General features: G+C 41.4%; 2 protein-coding genes across 3 annotated transcripts in view; one reads left to right on the top strand and one right to left on the bottom strand.

Annotated features, from left to right (window-relative positions):
• Positions 1 to 1,878, top strand: part of LOC100304581 (P450 aromatase) — a 7,758-nt gene extending 5,880 nt beyond the window's left edge. For both annotated transcript variants that reach the window (XM_017484523.3, NM_001200163.1), the window contains 3 exon segments: positions 1 to 163; positions 424 to 668; positions 921 to 1,878. In XM_017484523.3, the coding sequence (XP_017340012.1) occupies positions 1 to 163; positions 424 to 668; positions 921 to 1,169 (657 nt within the window). In that variant the 3' untranslated portion in view covers positions 1,170 to 1,878.
• Positions 1,879 to 1,956: 78 nt separating this feature from the next.
• On the bottom strand, positions 1,957 to 19,807 carry ap4e1 (adaptor related protein complex 4 subunit epsilon 1). Its single transcript, XM_017485912.3, has 21 exons — positions 19,468 to 19,807; positions 19,248 to 19,319; positions 18,747 to 18,870; positions 18,581 to 18,654; positions 16,259 to 16,380; positions 16,025 to 16,184; positions 15,670 to 15,836; positions 14,546 to 14,619; positions 14,217 to 14,339; positions 13,718 to 13,827; positions 12,714 to 12,853; positions 11,881 to 11,993; positions 11,658 to 11,776; positions 9,004 to 9,300; positions 8,398 to 8,509; positions 7,481 to 7,619; positions 7,016 to 7,262; positions 4,573 to 5,142; positions 4,023 to 4,213; positions 2,607 to 2,767; positions 1,957 to 2,434 (listed from the first exon to the last, which is right to left on the bottom strand). The coding sequence occupies exons 1-21, from the start codon at positions 19,606 to 19,608 to the stop codon at positions 2,274 to 2,276; spliced, it is 3,417 nt and encodes a 1,138-aa protein (XP_017341401.1). The 5' UTR covers positions 19,609 to 19,807; the 3' UTR covers positions 1,957 to 2,273.
• Positions 19,808 to 20,629: the final 822 nt, after the last annotated feature.

Here is a 20,629-nt window from a genome sequence, read left to right as displayed (position 1 = left end):
GATCATGGAGAGATGTCAGAAGATGATGTGAGGCAGTGTGTGTTGGAGATGGTGATAGCGGCGCCGGACACTCTGTCCATCAGTCTGTTCTTCATGCTGGTGCTGTTGAAGCAGAAGCCAGAAGTGGAGCAGTGTATACTGCAGGAGATGCATAATGTCCTAGGTAACACTCTCAGCTCATGGTAGTTTTTAGTTGCAGAAGTATATAAAGCATCAAAAGTAACGTTAATTCTGTAGCCCCCCCTCCCGCCCTTCCTTGTAGGTGTCCCGTTTCTCACAAAAGATCACAGCATGGAGCATGTTTGTATACAATCAAACTAATTCCACAGTAAAAATCGATGAAATTGCCTAGCGATTAGTATGTATAAAACTTACAATGACTTTTTTAATAATTAGAGAAAAAACACCTACCCGTGTTTACAGGTGGACGGGAGGTGGAGCCGGCTGAGCTGCAGAAGTTGACAGTGATGGAGAGTTTTATAAAGGAGTCTTTGCGGTTCCATCCTGTGGTGGATTTCATCATGAGGCGAGCGCTAGACGACGACTTCATCGAAGGCTACAGGGTGGCCAAAGGGACTAACATCATTCTGAACATTGGCCGGCTGCACAAGAGCGCAGAGTTCTTCCCCAAAGCCAACGAATTCAGCTTGGAGAACTTCGAGAACAATGTAATTACGACGTGGGTTGCATTTATGGGAATTAATCCATGAAGGCGAAATTAGGTTTAAAACACTTTGCCTTTAAAATCATTTGTCTTTGGATCGACTTTCATGTACAAACGATACCCGACTGCATGCAAAACTATTTAATAATACTTACAAGCCCTTTCTCGTTGCAGTAATGTCAACCTGCTGCGTAATTCATTTGTTTAAAAAAAAAGAAAAAACCGATGATATTGATCTGTACTCCTGAACTAACAGGTGCCGAGTCGTTTCTTCCAGCCATTCGGCTGTGGACCACGTGCCTGTGTGGGGAAGCACATAGCTATGGTGATGATGAAGGCTGTACTGGTGACGGTTCTGTCGCAGTACACGGTGTGTCCTCAGCCCGGCTGTACCGTCAGCACCATCAGGCAAACCAACAACCTCTCACAGCAGCCCATAGAGGAGGACACACAGAGCCTGGCCATGAGGTTCATACCACGCAAACGCAGCCCAGACAAGCAATAAACAGCCTCTGGATTGGGAAGACATCATTCCCATCGAGTGCAGCAGGGTTGCAATAATTATGACTATGTTGCAACCTCATTTTTTTATTCTCTCCGTCTTTTCAATCTGACTACGTGACTCAATAATTTGTGGCAAAACGCAGATCAAGAGAAAAGAGGACTTGGAAAATTAAACAACTAAAGGTAACATGGTTTGAAACTAGTGAATAATTAATAATTAAATATTTCATTTTTGTGAAAAAAAAATACCCCCCCCCCCCCCCAATCATATTATGCTTAGACTATTATGGTATAAAGTGTTAGAAAAACAAGAAACCTGGAATTTTTTTTATGTTCTAACGTGAATATGTGGTTTGGTTAGTGTACACGTCCTCCTAGTGTTTCTCCTACCTACAGCACAAATCTGCTACATCTAGAACAATACTCTATATTTTGAACTTGTTAGTGAAATTATCCAGAATATAACAAACATGTTTTCTTGCATACTACACGCACCTGTTTTAAGAAAATCTACTCATGTCTGTCATCAGTAATAAACCACCAGTAGTAATTATTATTATTTTTAAATGGTAACATAACTCACTTGTCTGCGTATATAGTGTTTATAGCGTTTTTATAAAATATATTTCCTCTACAGTTATAAAGGAAGACATGGCTCCTTCATTAATGGTCTTTCATAACAAATACTGCTGTAATTAAAACGGTAACAAACGAAACGTGTGCATTTCCAATGTGTCCGTTCATAAGTGCAAGGACAGAAAGGGAATGAAAAGACAAAGAAAGAAAGGTTTAAAGTTTGAAAAACAATAAATATATATATATATATATTTTTTTTTTTTTTGATATACACCATTAGTGTGACATCACCTTAGCTCAGGAATTAGGTTCAATTACAAAAGAAAGAAAAAAAATACCATTAGGATTATAAAGCAGTTCGTTAAAGAAAGACAGCCGATGTATTGCTTTACAGTCGGTCATTACTTCAAGGAAGATCTCGTCACATCCACGGACAGGCTTCTTCGTTCATAATCTTCAAATCATACCGAGTTAGCAGGAAGATTGTAAGACATTTCAGTTGAGGATTGATGCATAGAGTTTCTGATGCTCAGGGTTCTTGCAGGACTCTCTGGCAGTGATAGAGGAGACAGTCAGGGAAAGCATTCAGAGGAGAACGCAGCCATACAGCCAGAGAGGAGCCATGTACACGACAGTGCATCAGACAGGGGGCGCCACTCAGCAGACGACAGGCCACGATGCCCTCTGAACCTGAACATACACACGCCATTAAGCGCTGGAAAATACTATGAACTTATAAAATATTAAAAGAAATGCAGCTAGAACTGACAACGCGAGACGCTCTTTGCAACCAAGTCGGAGAATCATCTTCAGCCAGGAGGTGCTTAGTCAGACATTTCAAATAGTAATGAACTCGTCTTACCGATGATGTGCACCGTGTGTAGCCGGAGGCTTTCCTGAAGAGCGTCGAGAGTGGTAATGAGAGGTCCTCTAGCACCGGTCAGCAGTTTCAGGTTCTGCTTCACATCATTAGAGAAGGACAGCCACAATTTACCATACTCCTCTGTGCTCAGCATCAGTGGCCTATCGGGAAAACAACAACAAACAAACAAATGCTTTATATGTACGTTTAAAGAACTCAGAATAGGTTTTTTACACCACAACCTGAGTTTTCGACCCATGTCGTTAAATATAGAAAAAGAAACATCACATATAACCAAATTTCACAGAGTGATCGTTCATACAAAACGTTTTTGATTAAATGGTTTCATGCTAAAATGCTAAAACCACTGGGCCTCGTTTATCAATCTTTTAGTAAAGTTGTGTGTAAATGTTTGTGCAAGCCAAATAAAAAGTTTTCACAAAAAGTTTCAGAAACCCTGATTTTCTTCATACTCGCACTGCCCGCACAGCTCATTTGCATTCGGCGACGCCCACAAAACGAGCTTTCAAGTCTGAAAGCTGAAAGGCAGCAGTGGAAGATATTGTGACTCACTTCTATGCCAATAATTTATATATATATATATATATATATATATATATATATATATAATGTATAAATAATATTTAATATTATATGTACACACACACACACACATATATATATTCATATAATCATGATAATAATAATAATAATAATAATAATAATTATTATTATTATAATTAAGCAAGCACTAAATCTTCCATCAGCTGAGGCACTGTTTAAGATTTGGGTCCATGAGAGGACAGACCGCCTCGTCTTCCCGTTATACGGTGCCATTTCTTTTGTCCAAATTTTATGGTGTGTTTCATTTGTATTGGCACCCTTTTTTTTTATTTCAGATTCTTTAATTAATCCCAATAATATAAAACGACTGGTTTTCAAATAATGTTCTCGATGGTACTCTTAGTTACTAGATGATACCCTGACCTAGTGAACCAGGGTAAGGATGCGGTTTTGATAGACACTCCAAAGAACTTCGATATGTAGAGTAAATGATATGATAAATAAGTAAATAAATTCCCTAAATGTAATTTAAAAAAAAAAAAAAAGCTATTTAAACTCGACAGAATATTCCATACATAAAATCGCTGTAATTCGTGCAAAACTCTATGATTTGAAGTCGATCGAGTCCGGTGTATGCGAGTTAGTCGTCTTCGGTGTAAATTTACACACACTCAGGAGCACGGCTTGGATACGAAGGAGTTTACGTGATTTTCAAGAATGCCACATTTCCTGCATACACGCTCGGACGAACGGTTCACGGATAAATCCGTTCGTATCCCGCTTGGTAAACGAGGCCCGTCGAGAGAAGGTTCAGATCATGTAAAGCACTGTTCTGGCGTGTGCAGGTCATGCCTTATGAAGTCAGCAGTGGAGAGATGGCCAGAGAACAGCAGAGTGTGTGAATGTCCGGACTGTGTTTGGTACAACACCGCTCCTCTGAAGGTCACTTGAATGTGAGGTCTCTCCATCAGCAGAGTGTAACGGCACACTGATGAATCCCTGCCGTCCAAACGCTCCATCACGTTTCCTCTTAGACTCGCCATCTTTAGGGAGTCGAATGTGTAAGAGTTAATATGTTCATTTGGATATTTGGTTAATTTGTCATAAAATGCAGGCAATCATTTTTTAAGGTAAAAAAAAAAAAACTCCAATTCTGCTCTTTTTCGGAATGATCGGATAAAAATCGTTAAATGTTACTGATGAAATAACTAGCACTGTACTGGCATTTAATTATATGTATATATCACAAGAAAACTAACTGCTGGACTGCATCAGTGTGTGTAAATAATATTCGAAACACATGGTCTGATTTAATGCAGCTAAACAAACACATACTATCTTTATATGATTCGATTGGAGTCTTTTAAACAATAAACTCCCTCACAGCTCCCTCACTCCATACCTCCAGCTCCTCACAGCTCAGTTCAACGGCGACATCGCGGAGCGGCGTCTCTGTGGTGTTGCAGGCGAACAGCACAAGCAGCAGAGCATCTTCTCTGTAGACGCGGCAGCAAGAGACGGACAGGTGGGGGTCAGAGGTCAAGCTGATAACGTCAGAGCGAGGCAGGTCTTCCAATTCAGACGGTAAGTGTAGAACAGTGGTATCAGGACAACCGTTTTGAGGCGCTACTGAGGCTTGGTCCGCTGGAGCGTCAGGTCTGATCAGCAGCCTATCAGCAGTGTCTGCTTCATTTTCACCCAAACCATTGGTTGTCTGGCTGGGCCGCGTCGTATCACAGCTGCCGTTTACTGTAGTGGACATCAGGGTAGACGTGTGGTTTGAGTCCTGCGGGTGTGTAACCGGCTCCTCTTCCAGCAAGCTGTCGTATAAGGCGTCCGTCCTGCGCCGGGAAGACTGAGAGGAGTCCGTGGATGTCTCTCTGGTGCTCGATGATGATGATGATGATGCTGCTGACTCGTGGTGGCGGTGTTTACGTCTGAATCGAGGAGCTGGAGCCTCAGTTTTCTCCAACTGACCCGGAGAGAACATCAATAAGTATATAAATAAAACACAACGGCACATGCTGGTATTGGAAAATAATTGTGTTGTACTACCCAAGTGTATTTTTTTCCTTATATTAGCACATCCTGAAATGTTTTATTCCTCTAATAACAAAGAAAAATTAACAGAAAATTATTTACATAATTACAGTTACACTGCGCTTTTCTCGACACTCAAAGTGCTTTACATAGTATCGGGGGATCTCCTCAACCACCACTAGTGTGTAGCATCCACCTGGATGATTGTGACGGCAGCCGTAGTGCGCCAGAACATCCACCACACACCAGCTATTAGTGGAGAGGAGAGAGCGATGTAGCCAGTTCAGAGATGGAGATGATTAAGGGGCCAATGGGGGGAATTTCAGCAGGACACCGGGGTTATACTCCTACTCCTTTATGATAAGTGTCCTGGGATTTTTAATGACCACAGAGAGTCAGGACCTCGGTTTAACGTCTCATCCAAAAGATGGTGCTGTTTTTACAATATAGTGTCCCCGTCACTATACTGGGGCATTAGGAACCACACAGACCACAGGGTGAGCGCCCCCTGCTGGCCTCACTAATACCACTTCCAGCAGCAACCTTAGTTTTTCCCCCAGTAGGTCTCCCATCCAGGTACTAGCCAGGCTCAAGTGGGAAACCAGATAAGAACTGCAGTGAGATATGGCTCTAGCTGGATGGCATGTAATATGTTTTTAATCATTCATTACATTTAATGTTGTGGATCTTCAAAAAAAAACAGCTAAAGACCCACCTCTTCCGTGAACACCTAACCATCCCATAAAAAAAAAAAAAAAAAAAAACTCACTCTGGCACTTACACCTCTACTCTGTGCGCTTTGCTTCTTCTGGAACTCAATGAATAAATCTTGTACAGTAGCACTAGTTGTATTGTTCTCCGCTTGATATATCGCTTTGCTTGTATTTTCTCATTTGTAAGTCGCTTTGCATAAAAGCGTCCGCTAAATGAAGAAATGTACATTTGTTTCCATACCAGCCTCAGTTTTAGGCCCGAGGAGAAAACTTAAAAAACAATAAAAACAGCTGCACAGGTCATTACTACAGAAATGAAAACGTATCGGAACAAGCGCATTAATATAAACCTGATATCTGCCTTGGAGCAAACACTACCGCCAGAGCCCTGCTTTTATACAAATTCAATCATTACTTTAACAGCACTATGGTATAAAAGGCATTAAACCCTTCAGCTGATTCCAATAAATGTGCATTACACCCTTTTTTTTTTTTTGCTGGCATTTTGGAGATGCTCTGACCCGGTCGTCTAACCATCACGATTTATCCCTTGTCAAAGTCACTCAGATCCTTACACTTGCCCATTTTTCCTGCTTCCAACACATCAACTTCGAGAACTGACCGTTCACTTGCTGTCTAATAAATATATCCCACCCCTTGACACGTGCCTTTGTAACATGAAAATCAGGGTTATTCACTTCACCTGCCAGTGGTTTTAATGTTATGGCTGATCAATGGATGTCACGTGCCCCTTTTTACAGGGTGAACTTTTAAACACGAGACCCAGAGAGTTTAAAGAAACCGAGTTACACAACTATTCCTGTACTGTCTATACTATACTGCAGTGTCCGGAGGAAAAGTGGAATCATCTGGACACTAACCAATTGCTGGGTCTATTTCGAGCTCCACCCCTATGTCCTGGCTTGACTGACGTAGGCAGGAAGGTTAATCAAATTCAAAGCAGGTACTTAGTCACGAAGCAAATTCCTTGCCAGTGGAAACATCAACAATTACAGGATAGCTGTTAGTTTACCGAGCCATGCCGTACTGTACTGTGTGGTAGAAAAGTGTTTTTATTTACAGTAAACCCACCAGAGATATGGAGTTTTGAGAGCCCAGTCCAACAAACAGAGACGACGCCAGCTGCTGCTTCTCCTGGTCCACGTGTGGAGGCTCAAGCTGGGGCTGGGGAGCGTGTGTAGCCACTTCCTGGTTGCATGACTGAAGTACACTCTTCAGCTCGTCTACAACCGCCGACGTTTCTGAAGACTCTTTCTGAGACAGATAACCCTCCTTCCCCCACACCCTCTTCACACCGTCCAACACGAGCGTGCTCGCTCTGTAAACAAAACTTATTACTATAGAAACGATAAGTAACACATCACAAGAAACCCAAGAATTTCCCTCACTCGTATAGGTATAACGCGACATGATGATTTGAAACGCTTAATGACTGACAATAAGGAAAAGATACTACAGAAATACACAACTAACCTCAAGCTAAAATGCTGTTGATCTGGGGTGGAGGTCTATATATGTCTGCAAGTTCATACTCACTCTGTCCTAAGGGATGGTTCAGTGCTGTTACCAGAGAGGCCAGAACTCACAGACAGGAGAGTTGGAGACTGTCTATCTGTGAGCGTACAAGAGGACATGCCCACAGGCAGAGACAGTCCGTACGGCTCCAAACTCAGCGCTAGGGAGAAACACAGAAAAGAAACGGCGTCTTGTTGGGCGTTGTCTTATTCCCCATCAACAAATTATTCACGCCATTCAATCACTTCATATACATACACACTACCGGTCAAACGTTTAGACACACTGATTCTTTATTTATTTTCATTTTTTTCACGTTTTAGAATAATAATAAAGTCATCAACACTCTGGAGTAACACAAATGGAACTATGGGAATTATGTTGTGATAAAAAATACTAAATAAATTGAAAATAATTTAATATTTTAGCATCTTCAAAGTAGACGCCCTTTTCGCCTAGAGTTTCCAGAAATGTATTCTTGGCGTTTTCTCACCCGATCTCTTGAGGAATTTCCCTGAGATGCTTTTTTAAACAGTATTAAAGGAGTTCACACCAACGCCGGACTCTTATCCGCTGCTTTTCGGAATATTTCGCTCCGAGTCGTCCGTTTAAAAATTTTTTTTAGTTTTCTAATGAAAGGAACGCACACGTCGGCACGATGATATTTTTGTCTACAACACCGATTTCACACATTTAATCACGCAGCTTCAGATCAAAAGCTTTTTAAGATCACGAGAAACATCTCAGCCGAGCGTCCACAAACTTTTGACCGGTAGTGTAGGTTTGGGTATTTCTGTTATTTTTTATTTTGTCTCCGGCCTTCTATATAACTCTACACAGCAGCATTAAATTTGTTCACACTTTTCCTGTAGTGCTATACAGCGTACTTAATCATGCAAGAAGGTAATCATGAAACAGGGTTCAGAGCATGGCAGTACCTCTCTGCTGACACAGCTCTTCCTGTCTCTGATGAGGGGGTTTATACGGAGCAGCTCCTGCAGCTAGAGCTTCAGATACAAACCCATCTAGAAATGAGAGAGAGGAGTCCACCTGTGTCTCACACACACACACACACGGCAAAAAAAAAAAAAAAAAAGGTTTCGCCTTTGATGAATGGGTTTTAATAATAACAATAATGACTTTATTCATGTTGCAATTTTCTAAATCGAATAAAATCAAATGCTTAAAGGTGTACGCGAAAAAGAACGGGCAATTAAAATAAACGGAGTACAAAACAAACAAGTAACGCAAACAAAGGGGAAAGAAAAAAACCCAAACAATTTTTAAAAAATAACAAATATTTTCATAAATAGAACATAGAAATGTAGAATTAAAAAAATTATCAGAAAAACATTAAATAGATATAACATTAAAATGCGTTTTGTAGGAAATATAAAGCTGAGCAAAAGCAAATTACAGATAAAGTAAAAACTAAATACAATGATATAAAAATAAATGATAAAATAGCCAAAGAGTTAACTGAATAACAAAATTCGATTCTGAAGTGAAAGCTAGGAAATTGAATTTTAATAGATGATCCTCACCTGCGTGCTGGCTCTGGATTGGTGCAGTACCCGAGCGTGGAGCTGCGAGTCCCGGCTGAGACACAGAAGCTCATAAGCCTGCTGGCGCAGAACCGTGTCCAGGGACGAGGCCGAGCTCTCTGCCAGCTCCAGTACCAGCTCTGCAGATCCAGAGCTCGTACACAGCTTAGTGAGAGCACACAGCACCCAGCTCCTGGTCTCTGAGCTCACTCCTCTCTGCTCCAACAGCTTCTTCAGGAGCACCACGACCTCACGCTGATCCAGGCCTTCCCTCACGCAGGAGTACTCTCCAAGCACCTGATAACAGAACACGGAAAAATGGGGTTACTCGGAAAAAAATACCTCTGAAAAGCAATTTCAAAATATATGTCTTCATATGAGTTTTTGCTAAATATAGTATGAAGGATTTGAATATAAACAATGTTCCTCGCAGGTTTCTTGCATGGCTAATAAGAAAGAGAGAGAGAGAGAGAGAATAAGACGAGCGTGGTAGGTAATATACCTCATTAGAGTTGAGATCATGGGGGTGAGAGACAGACAGACACAGACTTTGTTATTTCTAAAATATGTCTTCTGAATTTGGGGGCAAAAGTATGTGGACACCTGACCATCACAACCATATGTGCTTGTTGAGCATCCCATTCCAGATTTATCCCCCCTTTTTGCTGTTATAATAACCTCCGCTCTTCTAGGAAGGCTTTCCATTAGATTTTGGAGCGTTGCCGTGGGGATTTGTGTTCATTCATCTACACGAGCGTTAGTGAGGTACTGTCAGGTACTGATGTCGGGTGAGGAGGTCTGGGATGCAGTCGGGCGAGGAGGTCTGGTATGCGGTCGGCTTTCCAGTTCATCCCAAAGGTGTTCAGTGGGGTTGTGGTCAGGAGTCTGTATAGGACACTCGAGTTGTTCCGCAATAACCTTGGCAAACCATGTCTTCATGGAGCTCACAGGAGCACTGTCAAGCTGGAACAAGTTTGGGCCTCTTGTAATTCTACAGCAAAACAAAGACACTCTACACAATTGTGTGCTTCCAATCACTGAAGGAAGGAACACATATGGGTGTGATGATCAAGTGTCCACAAACTTTTGACCACATAGAGGGTTTTTTTTTGTTTGTTTTTTTTGGATACTGAGATTTAGTTTGGGAATATGTATACATACGAAACATATGTACAGTATATGTATATGAAGATAATAATTAGAAATGACAGCAATCAGACACAGGATTGGTATCAGGCCAACACCAGGGAAGAAAAGAAAAAAAAAAAGTGGATCAAATATCGGAAAAAGAAGAAACTAATTCGATTCAATCCTGTAACAAATATAGTCTGAAATATGAAAGCACACCAACATAAAGCAGGTTTAAATAGGTCATGTGATAGCAGGAGTCATGTGGCCTAACGGTAACCATGACAACGTGAACAACCAGTGAGCTATTTTCAGGACAGCAAACACAATATGTGGGAGTTGCTACCGTGTCAGCTGTGCGGCAGTACCTCATGTTAAAGGTCTTTATTTTTATTGGAACTGGAAAATATTTCCATATACTCAATGCGTTTTGCGATGTTTGTAAGAGAGTGTAACTGAATTTAAAAATGCTGTAACTTTGTATGAGTCATGTTTTAGCTACTTTTTTCCCTTCATTTAAAACAACTGTAAATATTTTGATTAGTTTTGTGAAGAAAAATAATGGAAGGGTGTTGATCTCGGCTGATATTCAAGGTTCCGGTGTCGGAAAATATAAAGTGGCATCATGCCATTTCTAATAGTGATAGAAGCTGTGTGTGTCTGTGTGTGTGTGTGTGTGTGTGTCTGTATCTCTGTGTGTGTCTGTGTCTCTGTGTGTGTGTCTCTGTGTGTGTGTCTCTGCGTGTCTGTGTGTCTCTGCGTGTCTGTCTCTGTGTGTGCGTCTCTGTATCTGTCTGTCTGTCTCTGTCCTTGTGTGTCTGTGTGTGTCTGTGCGCCTGTCTGTCTCTGTGCGCCTGTCTGTCTCTGTGCGCCTGTCTGTGTCTCTGTTTGTCCCTCTGTGTGTGGGTCTCTGTCTCTGTGCGTCTGTGGCTGTCTGTGCATCTGTCTGTGTCTGTGCGTCTGTGTCTGTCTGTGCGTCTGTCTGTCTGTGTGCGTCTGTCTGTGTCTCTGTGCGTCTGTGTCTGTGTCTCTGTGTTTGTCCCTGTGTGTGTGGGTCTCTGTCTCTGTGCGTCTGTGTCTGTGTGTGTGTCTGTGCGTCTGTCTGTCTCTGTGCGCCTGTCTGTCTCTGTGCACCTGTCTGTCTCTGTGCGCCTGTCTGTCTCTGTGCGCCTGTCTGTGTGGGTCTCTGTCTCTGTGCGTCTGTGTCTGTCTGTGCGTCTGTCTGTCTCTGTGCGTCTGTGTCTGTCTGTGCGTCTGTCTGTCTCTGTGCGTCTGTCTGTCTCTGTGCGTCTGTCTGTGTCTCTGTGTTTGTCCCCGTGTGTGTGGGTCTCTGTCTCTGTGCGTCTGTGTCTGTGAGTCTGTCTGTCTCTGTGCGTCTGTCTGTGTCTCTGTGTTTTTCCCTGTGTGTGTGGGTCTGTGACTCTGTGCGTGTGTGTACATGTGTGTGTACGTGTGTGTCCGTGCGCATATGTGTGCGTGTGCATGTCTGTGTCCGTGTGTGTGTCCGTGTGTGTGTGTGTACCCACCCAGCTGATGACTTGTAGGAAACACTGGGGCAGGTGTGAACAGTCGCCCTTCAGCACTGCCATATACGAGTCCACTGCATACAGCCTGAGCTGCCGGTCCTCCTCCTCCACGTCTGAACCTGAAACACACACCTACCGAAGTCAAACCAGACGGCTCTTCACCCCGTCCTGTTCCCGACGCCAAAGAAACGAGCTTCTGAAAGTGTACTGGATGCAGTTTTACCCTCTTCCAGCAGCCTGAGGAAGTTGTTGGGGATATCCGGCTGCATCAGGTCACCACCGAGAGAGAACACTGCGTTCATAGTCTGAATGAACCACTCGTTATCTGGAGCATACGTACAGCACTTTTATAGGAACATACCCACAAAAACCGTCCATAACCTACATCACCTTGTATACTTCAAAACATTCACAGCGTCTTCCAAAAGTATTGGCAAATTTCTTACAAATCAGCAAAGATTATTGTATGAATATCAAATAAATACCTTTTTCCACTCAAGCACTAGGAGAATTAAAAGAACCATCTAATAATATTTGAAATAAAAATAAAACAAAATTCTCATTCTTGAAAAAAATTAATATTATTTTTCACGTACTCTCAATCCCAAGGAACTCTATAACTGTTTCAATGGCGTATAAATATGAAACAGAACACCTGTAAAATCCCTTCATCATCTATTACTATGGGACACACACACACACGAAAATTTTCAACACAAAAGAGGCAGATGGACGCTGACCCTCTCCAACCTATGACGTTACAGGAAGAGCTGTTATTCTCTCCAAGTCAAGTGTCATAAAATATTCATCGTAAGAGTGCCAATAATTTTGAAAAATCGGTCTTTCGAAAACATACAAACACAGCTATACGTCATCCCTCTACGTCTGCGCTCAAGATCTCAGTTATTGACTATAATTCAGAAATGCACCATACTAGACTACACTATACACCAGACTACACAGGTATGCTGATATTTAACGGAAGTACATAATCTTTCTAAAATAATATTTGGTCCACCATATAGAAGGGAACTTCTTGCGACAATAAAAGGATATTTTTCAGCCAACTCGGCCACTTTTCCCACAAGATCGACGATGGTGTAGTTATCGTTACAAAGCCGGAGGAATCCCAACATTTTCTCCACGATCACGGTGACGTTCTGAGCGTTCGTGATCCTGAAGAGCAGCTCTAAAGTCTGAGGGAAAGAAAAGAGGAGGGGGAGGAGGAGTAGAGAGGACGGGATTGAGATACGCAACGCTAAATAACATTCTTAAATAGTAAATGGCGCACTTATATAGATCTTTTATTCAAAGCACTTTACACTGGTCCTCATTCACCTATTCACACTCACACTCACATACCAATGGTAGCAGAGCTGCCATGCAAGACTCTAACTTGCCATCGGGAGCAACTTGGGGTTCAGTGTCTTGCCCAAGGACACTTCGGCATGCGGAGTCACGTGGGCCGGGAATCGAACCGCCAACCCTACGATTACTGGACAACCCGCTCTACCACCTGATCCACAGCCGTCCCGTGTTGTGCATATGATCAAAGGCTGAAAATATAGTCTGCTATTCTTCATAAATGACTAATAATAGCTTCCCAGACATAAGATTTGTTGCCTTTCTTCTCTAATACCACTGTACTCCTGCCCTTGCATTAATATCAGCTCGAATCCGGTCAGTTAAGCAGACCATGAGTGTCTTGAGAGAGATTTCCAGGAGAGCAGACGTCTTCAACTGGGAGACGACGTTTCAGATGTCGACCCGGGTTTTAAGCCCTTATTACAAGTACTAAAACTACAGGGGATATTTAAGTACTTGACAAATCTCTGCAGCAGAAAACAGCTCATGTGACTTATCTAACCTCGCAGTTATATTAATTACTTAGATGAAGGGGCTCCTGAGTGGTGCAACAGAAAAGCATTCAAGCTTATCTGTGTGTGTGTGTGTGTGTGTGTGTGTGTGTGTGTGGGAGTGTGTTTTCTCTAAAAGAAGAAGAGTTCATACAGGAGTTACTTTGATAGAATAAGATGAGAGCTGCATTTTGAATCCCTCACCTCTCTCTTGATGATGAGGTCTGAGTGATCCAAACATTCGATAATAGTCATCTGGTGCTGCAGAGCGAGGTTGGCATCATACTGAACCACGTATGTTAAAGCTTTCAACCCTGTAGTTTTCAGAGAGCGAGAGAGAAAGAGAGAGAAAGAGAGAGAGAGAGAAAGAGAGAGAGAGAGAAAGAGAGAGAGAGAGAAAGAGAGAGAGAGAGAGAGAGAGAAAGAGAGAGAGAGAGAAAGAGAGAGAGAGAGAGAGAGAGATCGAGAGAGAAAGAGAGAGAGAGAGCGAGAGAGGGCGAGAGAGAGGGCGAGAGGGCGAGAGCGAGAGAGAGCGAGAGAGGGCGAGAGAGAGTGAGAGAGAGAGAGCGAGAGCGAGAGAGAGCGAGAGAGAAGACAAATAGAACATTTACACAGTAAGTGTGTGGTTTGGACATTAGTTCTAAAAGCTCTCGAGAGAATGAGAGTCAGACGGGGGGGGGGGGGGGGGGGGTATGTACTTTACCCAGGTACTTCAGGTTGATCTTCGGAGACAGCACAAAGTTTCCGATGCATCTCGCTGCTTTTTCCAGCAGCTCGGCTTTAGGGTATACGGTATAGATCGCCTTAACACACTCATACAGAATTGCTGGGGAGGGAAAATATCATTTTTTTGATATACATATATACATATATATACACATACATACATACATACACACACACACACACACATATATATATATATATATATTAGATAGATAGATAGATAGATAGATAGATATATGTGGTCAGTCAAAGCAAGGCATGTCACTAATAATTTACAACACAAATTTCAGTCTGAGGAAAACTTACCATAAGTAATGTTGTGGTTCGTTTCCGCTCGGCGCAGAGACTCATCCAAGACCTCGTACATCAGCTCGCTCGTGCTAGGAGCGTGAAAAGCATCATTTAGCACCGAGCTTGATTTGTAAACGAACAGCTTGGAAGCATGGTTATAGAAAGCGGTGTGTAAGGAGTAAAACACAACAGAACGTGCCGTTAGAGGAAATCGTACCACAGCGCGGTCGAACTCTCCGATCCGATTGGGTGTAGTATTTTCGTACAACAGCCCTAATACGTTAATGTTTCTGACGTGACATTACGCCCCACATAATCCAAGACTGACAGTATACAGATTTTTTTAAAATGTGTTCTGATGTTTAACAAAGAAAATCGTGCACTCGTTGAAGTTTTTGTCAGGAGACATTTATTTAACATTTATGAAAGGAGTCGCGAGCGCCAGCACGAGAGAGAGAGGAACTCAGATAACCACTCGGTAGAACTGTGGTGAGCAGAAAAGCATCTCAGAACGCACAATACGTCGACCCTTCAGGTGGATTGTGGGCTACAACAACAGAAGACCACGTCGGTTTCCACTTCTGCTATGAGTGCATGATGTCACAAAGAGAAAGTCGTCTCAAACTGGTTTCATTAACGATGAGTTCGGTGTTCTTCGGTGGCCTTCCCAGTCACCGCATCTAAATACCACATCACCTTTGGGATGTGGTAGATTGTGGAGGTTCACGGCATGAAAAAACATCTGCAGGAATTGCGTGAACATGGACCAGAATCGCAAAGGAACGTCTCCAACATCTTGTGGAGTCCATGCCATGAAGAATTGAGGCTGTTGTGAGGGCAAATGGAGGCCCGACCCGGTATTAGTATAGTGTTCCTAATAAAGTGCTCAGCGAATGTATACGAAGCTTTTCCCTGTTGTGATTATAGAAACGATAAAACATTGTATGAGACTGCATGAGAGCATGAATATAAACCTGTGATTCGCTTTCAGCTGGAACGACTGTCAGGGTCAACATTTTCTAGCCAATCAGAATGAAGATTTCAACAGCGCTGTGGTATAAAAGTGGTGTAAAATGTATTTCTATATAATTAAGGCAGTATTGCGTTTAGACAGTGTCTGTTTCAGCTCCAGGGTGTACCTCTGGTCCTCTTTCCCCAGCAGAGACACGATGCGGAGCAGCTGGATCTGCAGCCACGGAGCGGGGACACTGTGGTAATTAAAGTCCATTGGCAGCTTCCCTCCAATCACCTGCCTCAAGATGGTTACAAAGCTGCTCGTCAGCTCCTTGTAATTGTCCGGGTTCTCCTGAAAACAAGTCAGGCGTAATGGGTCACGGGTACTGCAGCAAACAGGGAGGGGTAAAAAAGCTGCCTAATATACGGGCTATAGAAGTGACTCATATATTATATTCTCAATGAAGAGTTCTATCACATGCAGCTAAATGTTTCTATGCATATGGAGAGAGGAAGGAAATCCTGTGAAGAAGTGAAGACCTTAATCATCCGTAGGTAGATGTGTAACGAGGACATCATGACTCCAGGATCTTTGTCACACAAGGCTTTCCGAAACTTGCTGTGAATATGCTGCACTTGGTTCGGAGCGATCAGGTAGAACTTGTACAAAGCAAGTACGGCTTTCCGTCGAATGATTTCCCTAAAAACACATGCCGGACATGAGCAAGGACATGCACTCGAAACTCTTTAGTTCAATCGGATTTGATTGCTTACTTTTGATGAGACAGCTTCTCTTCTACCAGGGGCAGAATGGACGGGATCATGTCTTTGGGAAATATCTGACTTACAACAGTCAGAGCCATGCAGACCTCAATGAGGTTGGTGCTTTGAAGATCCTGTAAATAATAAAGTTATGCTTTAAAGTTTATTTATGTATTTAAACAGATGACCAGCTTCCGCACTAGGGAACGGTCATATAATAAACTGCGTCACAATCATATTGTCATATCACAGGAATCTTCAGTGTTTTTATTATAAAACAATTATTAAATCTGATTAGATGTTAACATTCTGCAAATTGTTAAAGGTTGTACAGAATAGCGTTCGACTGATTGATCAGTTTTGCCGATTGCTGAAACTATGGGTTATCACCTATAGTTTTTCAGGTTTGCATCCGTTGCGGAGTGGCTGAGAAGGTCCGCTGTCATTATACGGTGCGAGAGCGGCCTCTAGAGGCGAAACAAAAACACTGACAATTTTTGTTGTGATATTGTAAGTGTTTTTTTATTCATTTTTGGATGTCTCTATTTTTTTTTAAATTTGTTTTCTGGAGTGTTATTTTGGTTCAGTTTGAATGTATATCTTATTTTTATATTTATTATTAGTTTATTAATCATATTTCATTTTTAAAAAAAAAAGAAGTACAGTACATTCTCATGGCATAGTCAGTACTGTTTATTTTTTAGTGTTATGTTTTCATCCAGTATCAATTTTAAAAACTGCCCAACTTGGTTATCGGTAAAATCCACTATCGGTCGACTTCTAGTACAGGACATTTTACAGATTTCTTTATCTGCGTTGAATTATGTTGTTCTGTTATAGACATTAAATAAACATGTTATTGAACTTGCATTAAATAAACCTTTTTTTTGTTGAGAATGCAACGCTACTGTTTTGCTGGCAGTTTGCAAAACTAAAGATTGTGTTACATAGAAATCCCTTCAAGTACCATCATATGAAATTTCTATCATATTATATGTTTTAAGATTACCCAACCACATTACGGTTAAAGAGAACTCTTCAGTAGCTTTCAAACACCACCAAAGGCTGTGGAAACCGGTCATTTTAGCTGACTTTGGAGCTCTAGTCCTGCTACAGAGCTCATTACGCTTCAGTCGATCATTTTCCCAGGTCCCCAGGACACATGATTTATCCGGTCAGATTTTTTTGTAGATAATTTAAACATTTATTTCTTTTTAAAATATGGTCAACCTGTCGTACATTTTGTTTACAAACCTCTGTTCATAGCCATTTCTGATTTATATCGTTTTATACAGACAAAAATGCACACCGTTTTGCACTGATTAAGAAATAAAAAAAAGGAGTCTTTTCATTTCATTTCATCAGTCATCATTTTTCTTCATTCAAATTTTGCTCAAATTGTTCTGAGAATCGGATTGAAAACCAGTATCATGAATCTAATCATGACTATAGTGTATTATTTACCTAATTATTATTTTTTTTAGTGCCGCAGTTGCAACCCCCATGTTGATAATCCGTGCTTTATATAAGGGGATAATCCACGGCTAGGTGTGCATTACACGTTTTTAATGCACAACGGAGAAGAAAAGAACCAGCCGACGCGAAGCGGAGTGCGTTAAAACGGTGTAACGCACGCCTAGCCGTGGTTTATCCCGCTTGTACCATGGTCACATCCCAGCGTTGACAAGTTAAAGCTGTCATTGATGTTTGCAGCGCGAAGAATCTGACTGAAAAGATAAGAATAGCAGTTCATTTTCCTAAGTTATTTTATATACGGGTCGTTAGATCTAGAATCCGCCCACTCTAAATCATACACGGAGATAAAGTAGTGCGATAAGATTACATTTATTTGAATGAGTTATAATGAATAGTTATTAGAGAGATATCTTTATTTACAAAAAAAAACGGAGTGAAATATTCCGAAAAGCAGCCGATAAAAGTCCGGCGTCGGTGTGAACTCCTTTAATACTGTTTAAAAAAGCATCTCAGGGAAATTCCTCAAGAAATCGGTCGTGAAAACGCCAAGAATACATTTCTGGAAATTCTAGGCAAAAAGTGTCGACTTTGAAGATGCTAAAATATTAAATTATGTAGATTTATTTTGGATTTTTTTTTTTTTATCACAAAATAATTCCCATAGTTCCATTTGTGTTACTCCAGAGTTTTGACGACTTTATTACTATTCTTCTAAATTGTGGGGGGGGGTAAAAATAAAGAATGAGTGTGTCTAAACTTGACCAGTAGTGTGTATGAATATGTATATTATTATTATTATTATTATTATTATTATATACATATATTCCGGTATGTAATGAAACCAATAAACATACCCACCTTTAAAACAGTATTGACCAGCAGTAACAGCAGTTCATGACTCTCGTTAAGAAACAGTGACACTGCCAGGTAACCTGCGATCACATGAACACAAGCACACCGAGCGGAAAATCAGCTCCAGATGATCATCAAGCATCCTGACTGATATTAATTTCGCGTAACATACCAACTCTCTTCTCCAGTACTGTGCCTTGCTGAGCCAGTTTGATGGCATGGATGTAAGCAAAAGAGGCTTCATATCCGAGCATCTCGCAATACATGGCTCTCACCATCAGCTCCCTCATTTGTCTCTGAACAGGAAAATTAATATATAAACAAATTGTGAAATGTATGGTGCAAGGAGTCTACAACAGCAGACAGACAGACAGACAGACAGGCAAGCAGACAGGCAGACAGGCAGGCAGGCAGACAGACAGACAGGCAAGCAGACAGGCAGACAGGAAGTCAGACAGACAGGCAGGCAGGCAGACAGACAGGCAGGCAGGCAGACAGGCAGACAGACAGGCAGGCAGGCAGACAGGCAGGCAGACAGACAGACAGGCAGACAGACAGACAGACAGGCAGGCAGGCAGGCAGGCAGGCAGGCAGGCAGGCAGACAGACAGGCAGGCAGACAGACAGACAGGCAGACAGACTGGGCATCAGGGCTATAAAGCACCAAAGTTTACCATTGTAGTAGAAGGTGATGAAATCTGATCTTTAATAGCAGCCAGCTCTTTAGTGATGAGCTTCTCTTCTTCCTGAAAACAAGAATGATGAGTTAGCACTTCACTGCTCCAGGCTGATGACAGAAAAGTAATCAATCAATCAATCAAGTAATGAATTAATTAACAATAAATAAGGCACTGTGTCTGTGTCAGAGAAGGAGACATGATGGTAAACACTCACATTTTTGGATGTCAGCTCAGTGATGTTTCTGACCAGGTGTCCTAATTTGGAGGTGGGTGAAAGTTTGGAGGCTCCAGGCTGAGAATCCAGCGACAGCAGACCCGGGAGAGCACTGAGGGTCTTCTCAACAACATCACTCATCGCAGCTCGGAAAAGCACCAATTACAAAGCAGCCCTCTTCTTTCGGGCCCTTCCTTCTTTCGGACACGAACTACACAAACGTCCCCCCCAAATAAACAGCTTTAAAATGGACATAAAGGAGCTGGACACTGTAAAAGGAGAAATGTTTACACCACTGAAACTAGCCGCTGGTTCAATCCCAAACACCTTCGTGTCCCCTGTAAGGGTGCACTATGTAGGGCATGGAGCAATGATTTGCATCCCTTTCAACTAGTGCACTAGAGAGGTATTTGGGATTCAGCCCGGGTTTGACAGCAGAACGCAGTGTCATATCCTGTCTTTTCTTCTTCTCTAGTTCTGTGGCGAATTCAAGCAAAATGGTTTCTAGCGACACCTGCTGGATTAACCCTTGTGCGCCAATTAAAAAAAGTTATTTAAAAATGTCCATGTCTAAAAACTGTCATAAAAATATTATATATTAATCTTTTTTTCCACTTTCACTGACGTAGATTTTTTTCATAATTACCAAACATTCATTAATTTTCAGAATTGTAACCCTTTGACTGCTTGTTTGTTTACATAGAGCCACAGATTTTTATTTTTATTTATTTATTTATTTTAAAGAAAAATAGTAATTATTTTCCATATACTAAATGCTAATCAGATTTTTTTTTCTTTGATTATTCCAGTCTTGGATGTGTCAGTGATTAACAACAATATTAATTTTGATGCATTCATGTTTTCTATGCAGTGTCAGATTAAAACAAAAACATAAAAACCCTATCACTCAGGTCCATAAAGGACAAAAATGTCCATGTCAAAAAACTGTCATAAAATTATTATATATTAATATTTTTTCTCACTTTCACTGACTTTGATTTTTGATTTTAAACGTCACAGGGATTAAATATTGCAGTTTGAATGTGTTTCGTTTGGGACATTTTTGTCCTTAAGGTCCTGAGTGTAACTATTTTGTGTAACTAGTTTAAACTATATTTATGAAAGCAAATGAGGGTGAAATATTAAAATTCCAATAAAAATA

The sequence above is a fragment of the Ictalurus punctatus genome, chromosome 14 (assembly GCF_001660625.3).
Source record: "Ictalurus punctatus breed USDA103 chromosome 14, Coco_2.0, whole genome shotgun sequence".
NCBI lineage: Eukaryota > Metazoa > Chordata > Actinopteri > Siluriformes > Ictaluridae > Ictalurus > Ictalurus punctatus.
This window is presented reverse-complemented; position numbering and strand designations above follow the sequence as displayed.

Excerpts from the sequence above, each read along its gene's own strand:
- ap4e1 (XM_017485912.3), bottom strand. The coding sequence starts at position 19,608 with ATGAGTGATGTTGTTGAGAAGACCCTCAGTGCTCTCCCGGGTCTGCTG. Across the intron at positions 11,994-12,713 it reads GTGGCCGAGTTGGCTGAAAA|GTATGCTCCAGATAACGAGT; the intron begins ATATCCTTTTAT and ends AAAGTGCTGTAC. Across the intron at positions 8,510-9,003 it reads AATCCAGAGCCAGCACGCAG|GTGGACTCCTCTCTCTCATT; the intron begins GTGAGGATCATC and ends TGTGAGACACAG.